This window comes from Rhinopithecus bieti, unplaced genomic scaffold, assembly GCF_001698545.2.
Source record: "Rhinopithecus bieti isolate Rb0 unplaced genomic scaffold, ASM169854v2 scaffold_23918, whole genome shotgun sequence".
NCBI classification, from domain to species: Eukaryota; Metazoa; Chordata; class Mammalia; order Primates; family Cercopithecidae; genus Rhinopithecus; species Rhinopithecus bieti.
The window spans coordinates 644,103-660,192 of NW_016811178.1; the positions used below are offsets into that span (position 1 = coordinate 644,103).

General features: G+C 39.0%; 1 protein-coding gene across 24 annotated transcripts in view; it reads left to right on the plus strand.

Annotated features, from left to right (window-relative positions):
* The window catches only part of FN1 (fibronectin 1), a 76,246-nt gene that overhangs the window by 55,114 nt on the left and 5,042 nt on the right, over positions 1-16,090 (plus strand). For 4 of the 24 annotated variants that reach the window (XM_017893511.1, XM_017893500.1, XM_017893510.1 and 1 more), the window contains 10 exons: positions 1,042-1,311; positions 2,783-2,970; positions 3,841-3,928; positions 5,725-5,901; positions 6,690-6,779; positions 7,015-7,194; positions 8,675-8,764; positions 9,700-10,166; positions 11,592-11,730; positions 14,035-14,199. In XM_017893511.1, the coding sequence (XP_017749000.1) occupies positions 1,042-1,311; positions 2,783-2,970; positions 3,841-3,928; positions 5,725-5,901; positions 6,690-6,779; positions 7,015-7,194; positions 8,675-8,764; positions 9,700-10,166; positions 11,592-11,730; positions 14,035-14,199 (1,854 nt within the window). The remainder of the gene's footprint in view (positions 1-1,041; positions 1,312-2,782; positions 2,971-3,840; positions 3,929-5,724; positions 5,902-6,689; positions 6,780-7,014; positions 7,195-8,674; positions 8,765-9,699; positions 10,167-11,591; positions 11,731-14,034; positions 14,200-16,090) is intronic. The other 20 variants (XM_017893506.1, XM_017893505.1, XM_017893516.1 and 17 more) reach the window with 8 other exon arrangements.

The following is a 16,090-nucleotide window of genomic DNA, read 5'->3' on the forward strand; positions in this document are numbered from 1 at the left end:
TTGTTGGTTAGTTTATGTCTGCAGCTGAGCCCTTTACGAACATCTTTTTTCCTTCTCGGTGCCAAGCAAGGAATTTACAGAGAAAGAAGTTGTGAAACTACCATAGTTAGTTGCTGTGCTTTGAATTTCTTTTGCTCAAATGGCCTCAGCGAAATCTTATTTGCCTATAGCAAATCTACAAAAAATTTTCCTAGACCGTCTTTTCTACAACTGGATGGTAAAGTTGATTGAAGTGTGCCTCATGTAGCTGTTATGTTTGGGGAATTTGAAGGACTATGGCTGGACCAGAGTGTAATATAAATGTTTAATAGAGATGAGAAAAGGAGAGTGTAAGAACAATTATAGGGCCGGGCGCAGTGGCTCATGCCTGTAATCCCAGCATTTTGGGAGGCCGAAGCAGGAGGATCACGAGGTCAGGAGTTCAAGACCAGCCTGACCAACATGGTGAAACCCCGTCTCTACTAAAAATACAAAAATTAGCCAGGTGTGGTGGCACTTGCTTGTAATCCCAGCTACTCAGGAGGCTGAGGCAGGATAATTGCTTGGACCCAGGAGGCAGAAGCTGCAGTGAGCTGAGATCATGCCACTACACCCTAGCCTGGATGACAGAGTGAGACTCCATCTCAAAAAAAAAAAAAAAAAAAAAAAAAACAATTATAACAATTTGAATCTGATGTTGCAAATCAGCTTTACCACTTCCAAGGTATAGAAAATATAGGTCTATGAGACTAACATCACATTGTAAAATCAAATGGTAGTAGAATATCTTTAAATTAATATAAATACATTGCCATTGTGGGGACATTTTGCAGGGTATCTGCTTATCTCACATACACCTGTGTTTTAATAAGTGATGCAACATTGCATATTTTCTAAACCAAGAAAGATTAAGCAAGTGTTTAAGTGATTTTCCATTTGATAGTGGGTTAATTGGACTTCGTCAAAGAAAATGGTATCTGCAAAACTGCTTTGCATGTTATAAAAATGCTTATTTCACAACTTGCTTTTCACATAACCTCTTACCATTAATTTGCCTAACAGACATTGATCGCCCTAAAGGACTGGCATTCACTGATGTGGATGTCGATTCCATCAAAATTGCTTGGGAAAGCCCACAGGGGCAAGTTTCCAGGTACAGGGTGACCTACTCGAGCCCTGAGGATGGAATCCATGAGCTATTCCCTGCACCTGATGGTGAAGAAGACACTGCAGAGCTGCAAGGCCTCAGACCGGGTTCTGAGTACACAGTCAGTGTGGTTGCCTTGCACGATGATATGGAGAGCCAGCCCCTGATTGGAACCCAGTCCACAGGTATATGGTTAATTGCACCACCAGGTGCCCATGGGAGCAGCGGCTTTATGCCCTGTTGAATGAATTATACTTCATTGGGCTATCGATTCCCGTGTAAGGGTGAAAAAAATTATTAGGAAAGATCCTCTTTAAAGAGGAATGGTAAGAAACAATAAAACTTAGGTGATATTTAAGTAAACAAGTCTGATAAAAAGAAATTTTGGAGTATCTTGGCTTATAAACAAGATCATAAAACAAGACATTTGAAGAGGATACTAAAATTGTGGATTATTTCCTAAGCTCTGATTCCCTCACTATGTATAAAGGAAAGAAGTTTGGCATCATACAGCTTACTTATAAAAAGGAACCCAAACTGGGGTATTTCATAGCAGCATGATTCTGAGCACACATGGGTAAGACCTTTCTTCTCTGGTTAGATGTCGTGTGCTGGTGTATAATTAGCTTAAATGATTGTGATTCAGACACACAGGAAACAATCAATAGGGCAATTGCTTTCCATAATACTTTATCTCTTGTGCTTTATTTCTGAAGCAGAGTAGAATGCTAAAGATGTATCCTAGTGACAGCATAAACCCTAGAGGTGACAGTCTGTATTATTGCTTTTCGCTTCTCTTTTCTGCTTCTGTTGGGAGCCAATTTTCTTCTTATGCCGCATTACAGAGAGAACATCAAATTTAGCAGCCATATCTCTCATAGGGTCCAAATAAAGAGACAATAAAAACATTATTCTCTCTTTTTTGGATGGAATATTGTGTGAAATGGTTATCCATACAAAGATACTTTATGTAGAAAAAGGAGGCCGGGTGTAGTGGTTCACACATGTAATCCCAGTGCTTTGGGAGGCCAAGGTGGGAGCCTTGCTTGAGGCCAGGAGTTCGTGATCAGCCTGGGCAATGAAGTGAGACCCCGTCTCTACAAAAAATATGAAAAAATTAGCCAGGTGTGGTGACACATGCCTGTAGTCCCAGCTACTCAAGAAGGTGAGGTAGAGGATCGCCTGAGCCTACGAATTCAAGGCTGCAATGAGCTATGACAGCTCCACTGCACTGCAGCCTGGATGACAGAGCGAGACCCTGTTTCTAAATTAATTAAAAATTTTAAGAAAGAAAAAGGTCTACTGCTTATTTTCCATACAAAGGGAAAATAAATCATAATGGTCAATAAGTCAATATAACTTTTTTTTTTTTAAGGGAAAGCAAAAAACTTCTAAAACCTAAAATCTCTTAGAGTTGTGGCATTTACCCAAATGTTTTCAGTGATTCTGAGAACTGGTGGATATAAAACACATTTCTCAGCAAAGACTTTCTTCATTTTGCATCCCTTATTGTACTTTCTCGTACTGAATCTTTGCTTGACCAGGGAACCCACCTAACCCAACAAGAACAATCCATTCTACTTCTTGGAACCCACTTTATTTTCCATTTTCCCCATTTCCTACAAGATAACCTCTAACCATTGACAATCCCAACAGCTATTCCTGCACCAACTGACCTGAAGTTCACTCAGGTCACACCAACGAGCCTGAGCGCCCAGTGGACACCACCCAATGTTCAGCTCACTGGATATCGAGTGCGGGTGACCCCCAAGGAGAAGACCGGACCAATGAAAGAAATCAACCTTGCTCCTGACAGCTCATCCGTGGTTGTATCAGGACTTATGGTAAGATGTGACCTTTATTCATTGGAATAAAGATGGAGACCATCTCTAACATAGTTTCTAAGGTGGTGAAAATATAATGTCATAATAAATCTAACTATTCTTTTCCTCTGCATCAAATAATCTTATTGTAACTTTCTTTCAACAGAATTCCTTTATGTTGACCTAAGTTTTCCAGGTAACCATTGGGACAGAATTTTATAAATAGCTTTGGATTTTGTTCAGCTCTTTTAGATGTATTGTGCTTATTTTAAAAGGTTGTGGGGACAATTTACATACCCATTGGTTGAATGCATAAATCAACTTAGTTATGCATTTTCTGAGCTCTGTTATCTTGGTAAAGAATATTTTACAGTTTGTACCAGTCTACCTTGACCCTACCTCCTTAAAACATTTTAAAAACCTTCCAGACATACATGCAGAAAACTGCTAGGAACCTAGGGGATTGATGTACCTCTTAACGTAAGGTCAATTTCAGGGGAAACTACAGAGAGAGTATTCAGAGACAAAATGGAACATTCTTTTTGCCTCTCTATGATAAAGAAAAAATTATGATTTGCACCTGTCAGATCATAAAAAAGAAAAATATGCTAATACTCACTTTCCTCATTTTTTTTACCAGCTTAGTTTAAGTATGTAATCTATGGCTTACTTAAGCTTAACTGCTAAGAGCATTTTAAAATTGATAAATTAAATACGTTGATCACCTGCACTGTGGGAATGAAATTAATCAAGGAATTTACAAGCTTGTGAGTTTTGCTAGTTTGTTTATTTTTTATTTTCTAACCATTGTATTTACCTAATGCTGTAGTGAAACTCCCTGGGTTTCAGTTCATGACACTGCTAACGCTCACCATGCCCTTATTTCTCTAGGTGGCCACCAAATATGAAGTGAGTGTCTATGCTCTTAAGGACACTTTGACAAGCAGACCAGCTCAGGGAGTTGTCACCACTCTAGAGAGTAAGTAATAAAATCTCTTCATATCGACAAATCTTCTGTATAGACAAAATTAAAGAATGGTAAATCAGCAGGGTTCAGTGGCCCATGCCTAAAATCCTAGCACTTTGGGAAGCTGAGGTGGGAGCATCACTTGAGGCCAGGAGTTTCAGACCAACCTGGGTAACATAGCAAGGCCCTGTCTCTTAAAATAAATAAATAAAATAAATAAATAAATGCTTTTTTAGATATATATGTTAAAAGTGGAATGAGTCCTAATTTGAAAATCGATTTGTCTTTTTGATGCATGACTGTCATCTTTTATACTCCTTCAGAAAGGGGTCTACTGACCCATAAAATGGAATCACTTCATAAGGTTATAATGTTGATGTTATGGACTAGGACTGACATCTTGTTTATGCTCTACTTGTTAGAATTTGTTTTCATAGAGCTAAGCTTGGGGAGACCCCACTGGCTTCTGCTATATCTTAACAATGCACATTAGGCCATTCTTGCATTACTATAAAGAAATACCTAAGACTGGGTAATTTTTTTTTTTTTTTTTTTCTGAGATGGAGTCTTGCTCTGTCACCCAGGCTGGAGTGCAGTGGCTGGATCTCAGCTCACTGCAAGCTCCGCCTCCCGGGCTCACGCCATTCTCCTGCCTCAGCCTCCCGAGTAGCTGGGACTACAGGCGCCCACCACCTCACCCGGCTAGTTTTTTGTAGTTTTAGTAGACACGGGGTTTCACCGTGTTAGCCAGGATGGTCTCGATCTCCTGACCTCATGATCCACCCGTCTCGGCCTCCCAAAGTGCTGGGATTATAGGCTTGAGCCACCGTGCCCGGCTGAGACTGGGTAATTTCTAAAGAAAAGAGGCTTAACTGGCTCACAGGCCTGCAGGCTTTACAGGAAGCATGGTGCTGGTATCTTGGCTTCTAGGGAGGCCTTGGGAAGCTTGCAATCATGGTGGAAGGCCAAGCGGGAGCAGGCACATCACATGGCTGTGGCAAAAGCAAGATCGAGAGAGAGAGAGAGAGAGAGAGTTGTGGGGGAGGACTTCACACATTGAAATGACCCAATCTCTTGAGAACTCACTGTCATAAAGAGAGCACCAAGCCACAAGAGATGTGCCCCCATGATCCAAACACCTCTCACCAGGCCCCACCTCCAGCACTGGGGATCACAACTCAACAGAGATTTGGACAGGAACAAATATCCAAATTATATCACAGCACAGTAACCATTGGACCAAAATCAGGCTTAAATTCTAGTCTTCTATTATATCAATAACTTGATATATGCCTTTTCAAAAGTCAGGTAAAGTGTCAAAGTTTCATCATTTATAAAAGAAGGATGGCATTTTACCTATTGAGAGAAAAGATAAAATACTTGCAGTAATATTAGACACACACAGACACATACACTCACACACACATACACACACATACACACATATAATTGTTAGCTGGCCATGTTATAACTCCTACCACACATATTTTTACATTATAATGCATTCATAATTTTAATATTTATTGAAATATTTGTAGATACTAAAAAGCCAGCCCTAGGAACCACTGGTAGTATCTATAAAGCTTTTCAGTTCTTCAAAACAAAATGTATGAGAGGTAGATTTTTCATATTTTCTAATTGCAGTTGACCTTTCTGTCTGAATGCCAAAGGAGATAATCTACACATAACTAGTTATATATTTTTTGAAATGGATGAATTTGATATATACCAAGGAAACATTTTAAAATACCAAAACTTTACAAGGATGAACCAAGCAGGCACTAATCTCTAGCTATGCTCCTGTGCAGATGTCAGCCCACCAAGAAGGGCTCGTGTGACAGATGCTACTGAGACCACCATCACCATTAGCTGGAGAACCAAGACCGAGACGATCACTGGCTTCCAAGTTGATGCTGTTCCAGCCAATGGCCAGACTCCAATCCAGAGAACCATCAAGCCAGATGTCAGAAGCTACACCATCACAGGTCAGGGAACTCATTGTGCTAACCACATTTGTTAAAAAATATCCACAATGTAAACTGACTTATTAATTGCTCTAAGACTGACACTGATAAAATTTATTTTCAGTGTTATCATAACCCAGTTTTAGAACATCATTTTCATGCTATGATCAGAATTTGTTTTGTCTTTTGAATGCCTGATTTTGTGTAATATTTGTCATGGAAATGGCGTAAGTTTCATTCAACAAGTTTGATCTTTCATCATTGTGCCCTTTCTTATTTAAAAATTTATAACACAAAGTTTAGAACTAAAAGAAATAAAAAACAGTGACGTATAAATCTTAGCATTAGTATAGATTAAAAAGCATAGTTAATATAAAAGTAAATGATACCTCTTAATAAAGGTCAAAGTTGTAACCAAAGAATATTCAATATCTGAGGTCTTTTTCAGTTTTTTAAAATTGTGACTCCAAGGCTCAGCTATTAATCATCTAATTACTAGAAAGAGAAAACCTTAATAAATGGCCGCCCCTCATTCTGCAATGAATGTTGCCTCTTCCAATATAGCATTTTTGCATTCCGGAATTTACTTTAGCCAGTGTCCTTATCTGCATCAGTGATTCACTTTCAAGATACATTTCTTGTTAACAGTTACATCCATACCATGCTCTACTTTACTGTTCAAATGTGGACCACTTTGATAGTCTATATAAATATGGGATGATAGAGGAACCCAGAAAAACTGCAGGCGAGCTTGAGAATTCTCTTAGTAAAGCAAGAACTGGTAAAAATAATCTCTTCTCAAATCCCAGGTTTACAACCAGGCACTGACTACAAGATCTACCTGTACACCTTGAACGACAATGCCCGGAGCTCCCCTGTGGTCATCGACGCCTCCACTGGTAACTATACCTTCTACTGAGGAAATACCACTGACTTGTATGCAGTCAGTCTCATGAACTCAAAAAACAAATGTGAGGCGGATATTTTTGTATTATAGATTCCCGAGGATCCTGTTTCCGGTTTACAGTATTCTCGGATTCTTTTAAGTGTGTTTAGAAGGGCAGGGGAGAAAAGTGTGGGAGTAATTTTCTTGGTTACTTGCCTTCTTAGAGACTTAATTTTGTTTTCTTTCAGCCATTGATGCACCATCCAACCTACGTTTCCTGGCCACCACACCCAATTCCTTGCTGGTATCGTGGCAGCCGCCACGTGCCAGGATCACCGGCTACATCATCAAGTATGAGAAGCCTGGGTCTTCTCCCAGAGAAGTGGTCCCTCGGCCCCGCCCTGGTGTCACAGAGGCTACTATTACTGGTATTGCTGCTTCCATGCTGTCATTTTCCTTCTTACTACCTAGGACACATGAAGGCCTTAGCAAACTCCCGCTGCGTCTTTGATACTGTGTCATGAGAATGCAAAACCCTGCTCCTGATAACCTCGAAAAGCATTCTCAGTGTAGGAGTGATACAGCTCAATACATCCCAGAAGGCATGAGTGAAGGAAAATGCAATTTCAAGACTGTCCTAAATGGCATGACTAGACTCATGTTTTCCTTTTGTTGTAAGTTTGCCAGATACCTGTCAATTCGGTTCTGGAGAAAGATATTTTTCAAAGCAAACTAGCTCATAGTGATTCTGTCATTACACTCAGCTCTCTACAGATATGGCAATCTTGCAGAACTTGCCAGAGCACCACCTGCCATTGACCTTGTTGACCACTATAACAGGATAGGTCTTGAGGCAGAGCAATCCCAACCACCCACATTGGAAAGAATGCCTGGAATGGCGAATAAGAGTTGGTTACCTTGGTGGGAAAGACTATAAGTCTCTAGTATTATTTTTGCCCAAGAGATGAAATTTTTAAACTATTATGTGTATTAGCCTGTTTTCACACTGCTATAAAGAGGTTTAATTGACTCACATTTCCGCATGGCTGAGGAGGCCTCAGAAAATGTACAATCATGGTGGAAGGGAAAGCAGGTATGTCTTACATGGCAGCAGGGGAGAGAAGCACAAAGGAGGAACTTCCAGATACTTACAAAACTATCAGATCTTGTGAGAACTCACTATCATGAGAACAGCCTGGGGGAACAACCCCCATGAACCAATCACCTCCTCTCCTCAATACATGGGGATGACAATTCCAGATGAGATCTGGATGCGGACACAGAGCCAAACCATATCAGTCTGTATAGAGTATCACCTAGACTTTAAAATCCCCATAGAACATACAGACATTAGAAGGACACACTGCCTTTTTAGAACTGGGGAGAACAGGAAAATAGAAGCAGATATGAGAGGAATTGAATTAGACACTTCCCACAGAGGCTGCACAAAGATTGGCCAATCTCTCCCACTTGCCTTGAGTTTCACTTTTCATTGATCTGCCACTGAGGACCACTTGGTTATTAGGCCTAAGTAGATTCATGTATATAATCTGCAGGACTCTCTTCCAAATTGATATTCCAGTGGTGGTATATGATGCTGATAGATTTTTCTTAAATTCAAAAAGGCAAATAAGACCACATGGTAAAAGAATACCCTGGAAAAGGTACCCAAAACGTGTCTATTCAGGTGTCAGATATGACAGTCAGACAAGTAATTTGCGATGTGAACTTTATATGCAGGATATTTAGGTGTTTATGCAGGAAAAGTGAAGTCGATTTTACCTTCAAGAGGCCAACAGCCAGCTGGAGAGGAAGTGCCTCCTCCCAGTAGCAGCTGCTGGTGAGACCGACTTCCACTTGACTAGCTGAGCCCATTGACATAATGTGATGGTTCTATTCTCCCTTCAGGCCTGGAACCGGGAACTGAATATACAATTTATGTCATTGCCCTGAAGAATAACCAGAAGAGCGAGCCCCTGATTGGAAGGAAAAAGACAGGTAAGAGTACCTTGCAGGTAACAAGGAGAAAGTTAGGACAAAACTAGTAACAGATGAGCAATCTTGCAATATGAAAAGTTTCTCCATGTTTTGATGCATTTCTTGTGATTTTTTTTCTAACAGCATAGTGTATATATCGTATTCTGTAATAGTGGGAATAATTTAACGTGCACTGCAGAGTTTGGTTTTATTTTTTTTTCTTTACTACAGCCACTCAATATAAAGCCTTGTTATTTGCCTTTTAAAAATTCAAACAAGATGCTAAAATGTAAAACCAAGTTGCTATCATTGCTCTTCTTTTATACCTTCTGTTGAATTTTAAAATGTTTCCTTTTTTAAAGGAGGAATTTATCTTTATTTATTATTTATCTTTATTTATTATTTGGTTTCTACAACTTAGAGCTAAATAATGTCTTGCTTTTGCACCCAGTTTTAATTTCAAGAAAATGCTGTCATGATAGGAAAATTTTAAAAATGAATGTGTGTTTTATCTATTTTTACCATTTCAAACCATGAAAAACTGTTGAGCCAAACCTCTGTAATTCTCATACTTAAGACACTGATATGATTAGTCTGGATTCTACTTCTTACAACTTGCTTCTCAAATTTAAAAAAGAAAGAAAGAGAATGCACATTTCAGTTCCATTAGGTTTAATTTGAGCAGAGGCAGCTTCTAAGGGGCCCAGCGGTTTAAAGTTGTGTGTATGATAAATTCATACTAACACTTTTTTCTTTCTAAACTATAAAGAAACCTTTGAGAAAAATCCTAAAGATTTCTTTCTGGAAAAAGTGTTTCGTGATCTCAGAACTGCTCATTTTCTGAGGGCTTTTATCACATTGGTGAACATTCATTGTTGCCTGAATAGATTATTATTGCTGCTGCTTCTTGGAGCTTAATCCGCTTTGCTTTTTTGGCTCTAACCTCTCTTGGCTAGACGAGCTTCCCCAACTGGTAACCCTTCCACACCCCAATCTTCATGGACCAGAGATCTTGGATGTTCCTTCCACAGTTCAAAAGACCCCTTTCATCACCCACCCTGGGTATGACACTGGAAATGGTATTCAGCTTCCTGGCACTTCTGGTCAGCAACCCACTGTTGGGCAACAAATGATCTTTGAGGAACATGGTTTTAGGCGGACCACACCTCCCACAACAGCCACCCCCATAAGGCATAGGCCAAGACCATACCCGCCGAATGTAGGTGAGGAGATTCAAATTGGTCACATCCCCAGGGAAGACGTAGACTATCACCTCTACCCACATGGGCTGGGACTCAATCCAAATGCCTCTACAGGACAAGAAGCTCTCTCTCAGACAACCATCTCATGGGCCCCATTCCAGGACACTTCTGAGTACATCATTTCATGTCATCCTGTTGGCACTGACGAAGAGCCCTTACAGGTAATTAATTTTTCTCTTCACTTCTCATGGAGCAGCACAGAAAGGAGTAAGTTAGGTAACTGAAGTGACCAGCCCTCGGATAAAAAGTGGCTTCATGGCTGGGTGCAGTGGCTCACGCCTGTAATCCCAGCATTTTGGGAGGCCAAGGCAGGTGGATCGCTTGAGGTCAGGAGTTCAAGACCAGCCTGGCCAACGTGGTGAAACCCCGTCTTTTGAAGAAAAAAAAAAAGTGGCTTTCCTTCTAGAACCTCTTAGAAGATGGCACATTTAAGCCTTTTTTTTTTTTTAAATCCCAACATGGCTCTACTTTGGAGGATATACCAGAGAGACACTAGCTTTTATTTCATAGAGAAAATGAAACTATTTCTATTATTCTCACATATTTGAGGTTCCTTTTGAGTAAGGACAAAGAGATGATTCTAGAAAAGAAAGAAAAACATTCTACCTGAATTTCCATTTGTGTGTAGCAGTCTACAACACTAACTTTACAATTTGTCCTTGAAGAACCCCACTATCTACAATATGTCTATAGAAAAAAAACAGGCTAAGCTGTGCATAGTAGCTGATAAGTGATTGATTCTCTAAAATGTATATTCTTTGTGTTGACAGAGTCTTGCTCTGTTGCCCAGGCTGGAGTGCAGTGGCGTGATCTTGGCTCACTGCAACCTCTACCTCCCTGGTTCAAGCGATTCTCCTCCCTCAGCCTCCCAAATAGCTGGGATTCAGGCATGTGCCACCACACGCAGCTAATTTTTGTATTTTTAGTAGAGACAGGGTTTCACGATGTTGGCCAGGATGGTGTCAATCTCCTGACCTCGTAATCCACCCACCTTGGCCTCCCAAAGTACTGGGACTACAAGCATGAGCCACCCACTGCACCTGGCCCACTGATAGTATCAATTTTTATTATGTTGTTATTTTTAGAAAGTGGTAGAATTTAAAAACTGACAACACTGTAGGAAATTTACAAGCTTAGAAACACAGGTTTGAGGATTTGCCCAACTGTTTTAAGGACTCCACACTGGGGTCAGATATCTCCTGGAGTAGCATGACTGTCTCCCATATAGTGCAGTGTCCAGGTTTTATTTGAAGCAAACATGGCCAGGGCTTCCAGAGGGCTTATGCAGACCTGCAACTGAAGCAAGATCAAGGGCAGGCCGTCTCTAGTATTGGCGAGGGCTCCTGCTAACTACGGAGCACATAGGTAGATTGCTGGCAGGAAAATCTGGCAGGAATGATAGCCCCTATCCTTGTTCCATTTCTCTCCTCAGCTGGTTAGGACCACTATACCCTCCTTTTTTTTTTTTTTTGCTTTTTGTCTTCCTTTGCTTTGTTTAAACAGTGAGGGTTATTGGTAAGAGGAGAGCCCATGTCATTCCTCACTATAATGCTTTCTCTCTGCTTTGGATGTACCGATAATTGCAGTTCAGGGTTCCTGGAACTTCCACCAGTGCTACTCTGACAGGCCTCACCAGAGGTGCCACCTACAACATCATAGTGGAGGCACTGAAAGACCAGCAGAGGCATAAGGTTCGGGAAGAGGTTGTTACCGTGGGCAACTCCGGTATGTAAACACGTATGATTTAGACACAGGCTCCCCTCTGCTCCACACCAGAGATGGGCTTTTCTGTTGACTGTACCTTTGTTGCCATTGTCTTTTTATCTTTGGGAAATAATGCAACACATCAACATGAAATAAATGAGCAACTTTGTATTAAATTAATCTCTCCCTCACCTCCTGCCATATCCTGTTGTCTTCACAAAATGCATACGTAATTGACAGACTGTCAAATGGTGATATGATTATAGATCTGGAAGGGACTTCAAATATTATTTAGTACAACACTCTGAGTCCTTACCTGTGAGTATCTGAGTTGATATAGGGCACAGGTTTCCTGATGTCTTTCCCCAGACCCTCTCCATCTCACCACGCTGCTGTCCTCTTGAGTGATTCTTAAATACTGAAACAATTACCTAGGAAGAAAATACGCCTTCTGCAGACATGGGGACAGTTGGCTTTTGCTCCTGACATAAAATGCTACCAATATTGTGCATTTCTGTCTGCAGAGAATGTTATTCCAATGTTAATTCATTTTACCAATGTTATTTCCATTTTTTCCAACGTTATTTCCATTTTTTTCTGACTATATAGGTCAAAAGCTTCTATAGAGGTTAAAAGATCATTGACTCGTCTCTGTAGCACCTGGGAAATCCTTTTAAATCAATAGTGTGCCACCTGGCTGCTCAATTTGAAGCAGCTGAAGATTCACCAAGGCACATGAGATAGGGGATAATCAAAATCGTGAATCCCGAATCTTCCAACAGGAGGGTTCTCTACTCCACACCAACAGAGAGTGCTAAGTCCTGTTTTTGCCAAGTGACAGATTTTATTCCTAAGGCCAGTTGCTTAATTTTAGCCTCTTCCCTCATCTGATAGAAGACTGTGCTACTTTACATGTATAAATTCCTGTGAATTAAGCAGTTGAGCATTTGGCTGGAGACAGGATGGGAGGAGATTAATTTGTGTTTGTTGTATTACATATCCACAGTAATGCTTATCTTTGCCTTTTGTGATTTTACTAGCAGAATGCCACGTGAACAGAATTTTCAAGAGCAAACAGGTCTTTGTGCTTTTCTAAGTCATTTTTTTTTTTTTTTTTTTTTTTAAAAGATTCCATCTCTTTAACTTTAGTTAGGATGGAATTTTAACTCCTGGCTCTTTTGAGTATAGAAACCCCTAGGAACAATTTAAGTTCCTTCAATTTTTCTTTTAAACTCCTTATTCCCAGCAGCAGTATTCTACATTCCAACCAGGTTCTCCCAGCTTTGAGACGTCTCAGACTTACTAGCTCTCCAAAACACTATTTTCTTCAAGGGTGATGCCTTTTAAAAATTAGGCACTTCAAATATCTACTGCTTTTCAGCTGTTGAGTTTTGCACTGTAAAAGAAAATACACAGTGGGACTTTAAGTCAAAGTAAATTAGTTTATTTAATTTTTAGGTAATAATTTGAAGCATGCTTTGTTTGCATAGATTTTTTTTAAAAATAAGCTTTTCCAAATCATAAAGAGGTAAGATCTTAGGTAACATGAAGACACTCCCTTACTCATTCCTAAATCATCTGTATTCCAAGGGCTTTTTCTTATTTGGAACCGTTGACCTCACTGATAAAGCGGTCTCACCACTATAATAACAGTGTCCAAAATCTAGGTTTTCTGCACTATTATGCAAAAATTACAATAATAAAAGTGAAAATTACATTATAATGGTATATTAAAATGCTAAGACTTTTGCATTATAAGCAAAAGACAACTTTAATAATTATTCTTTATTTAGTGAACACTTTCTAAATCTTGGAAAAGGGTCAATGTTTTGAATTCATGGCCTTATATCATCTTCGCAAGATTCCCCAGGAGGTATAGATATTTTTATTATTCTCCTAGTATTGCAGATGAGGGAAGCAAGGCAGAGCAATGTTAAATAGCTAGCCCAAGGTCACTCAGGTACCAATGGAGAAGCATCGCTAGTCTTTGCATCCCACTAAAGTTCTCAACTAGCTTAAATTGCCTCAAGATCTGTTCCACGTTCTATAAAGTAGTTTTAGCAGAAATGGCAATTATTTTAGAAACAGAGAGAAAAATAAAAGATGGGCTTCTTGTCAGATGCCTGTGACAGGTGTCCACTGACTACATCTAAGCATGGTTTTTTAGAGCAGTTAATGCCTTGATGGAACAGATGAATGCCTCTTAATCCTCCTAGAATTTTTGTTTTAGATTAAGTCATTGTATACAATCATTCAGTTTTCTTCTTATGGTCCAAATCGATTAACAAGATGTCTCTTTTTGCTTTTTCCTCCTTTTCTTCATAGTCAATGAAGGCTTGAACCAACCTACCGATGACTCATGCTTTGACCCCTACACGGTTTCCCATTACGCCGTTGGAGATGAGTGGGAACGAATGTCTGAATCAGGCTTTAAACTGTTGTGCCACTGCTTAGGCTTTGGAAGTGGTCATTTCAGATGTGATTCATCTAGTGAGTAGTTGCTTTGTCCATCCACTTGCGTATTCGTCTCCTCAGTTCCATGCATGCACTCATGTGCCAAGGAAGCATGTTTGGAAGACACAGGTTCTTCCAAACATGAAGCAAACAAGGGAATACTGTTTGACTCGAAGTAATATTTTGCATCATAGAAAAATGATGGGAAATTTTACTTGGTGGACATTGCTTCATTTCAAGGGTTGTATGCCAACACAACCATTAATTAAACATAAGGTTATGGTGCTAATTTGATTTTTGAAATTTTCTGTGAAAACAAATCGATAAAGTTAAAGACTTTTGGAAACAGGTCTAATTAAGAGTCTTAGAAACACAGAAAAACTTCAAATCTCTTTTAATCTTTAGTGTTGAGTGAAATCAAAGGTGAACATTTAGACTCAAAAACACTGTCTCCTTCAGCATAAACCAAACATGCACATATCATAGTACACATGCACACACTTTTGCCTCACACACATAGCCCAGGTAGCTTGAATGTTGCTAGAAATATAAAAGAAAAAACAGATAATCTGCTTTTAGATCATTAAAAATCAACTTGAATTGATAAATGTTTGATTTTCAAATTCTAATAGGTTTTAATTTTTCAAACTTTTTAAGTTAAAATGTGCCTAGGAAATATCTATTATGCTTTGAGATTTAGGATTAGAATTTATAAACCTTTCATTTATTCTTTGTATTTAGGAGATGTGATTATTATTGACAATTGGTTCATTTTTATAGATGTTGACCATTATGCCTATAAATAAGCCACCTATAGACATACAGAAATCATATCCCATGGGATTGGAATATAGGACTTGGTAAAAAAGGATTTTCAAAGTATTTTACTTAGCTTGTATACTTGAAATCATTTAATCCAGACTTAAATTTTAGAGCCAGCCAATGTTTTCAATATAGACTTCCATATTTGACCATCTGAAAATGAAAAACAGTAAAAACATCATATGCTGTTTAGGAGTTGGAAATTTTAATATTTGACTTCAAGTAGGTGGTTTTTAACTCCTGAAATCAAACTACATTTAAGTTTGTACATTTATTACCTGTTTAAGCACTTAGGTGCAATTGTGGGAGCAGAGCTGTCAAGTTCATTTATGTGACTCTTTGGCTAAACTTACATAATCTTTGTTTTGATGTCATAGTTGTCTAATTATTTTACTTTGTAACTTAAGGCAGGCTGAATTGTTGATAAAATGGAAGAAGCAGTATATTGTTATATAAGCTTCTGAGGTGTGTTTTGTTGTATAAGCCCTGGAGGTTAAAAAGTTATCTCTTATGTATAGTAGTTAAATACATATAACTGTGACTTTTAAATATTCCACAGAACCAGTCTTATTTGATGTGGATAATAACCAATAATTTAGCATTTTGTTTGTTTTTGTTTTGTTTTATCCAGGTTCTTTTTTTTTTCACTCTTCCCATGTACCTGAAACAGGTGGTGGCATGTAGAGATCAGCTGATCCTTGTTTTATAGTTAATTGAACTATTTTGTATCCAGGGTTTCTGCAAATCCAAAAGTGATTTTTCATCTAGGATCTATTCCTAACAGTCTACTCCAATCCCACTTTAGTTTTCCACAATTTTAAATTGTGGATTTCAAATGAAAGTCATTTCATTTGACTATTCTTATGTCATGATTGTGGCAGAATAAATTGGATCTTAAAATGCCCTAGAAAATGGTAAATGATAAAAAAATAATATTTTAAAAGTCAACCAAAGAAATGGCCCATTGGACAGGCATGGTGGCTCACACCTGTAATCGCAGCACTTTGGGAGGCTGAGGTGGGTGGATCACCTGAGCTTAAGAGTTTGAGACCAGCCTACCCAACATGGTGAAACCCCATCTCTACTAAAAATACAAAAAAAAAAA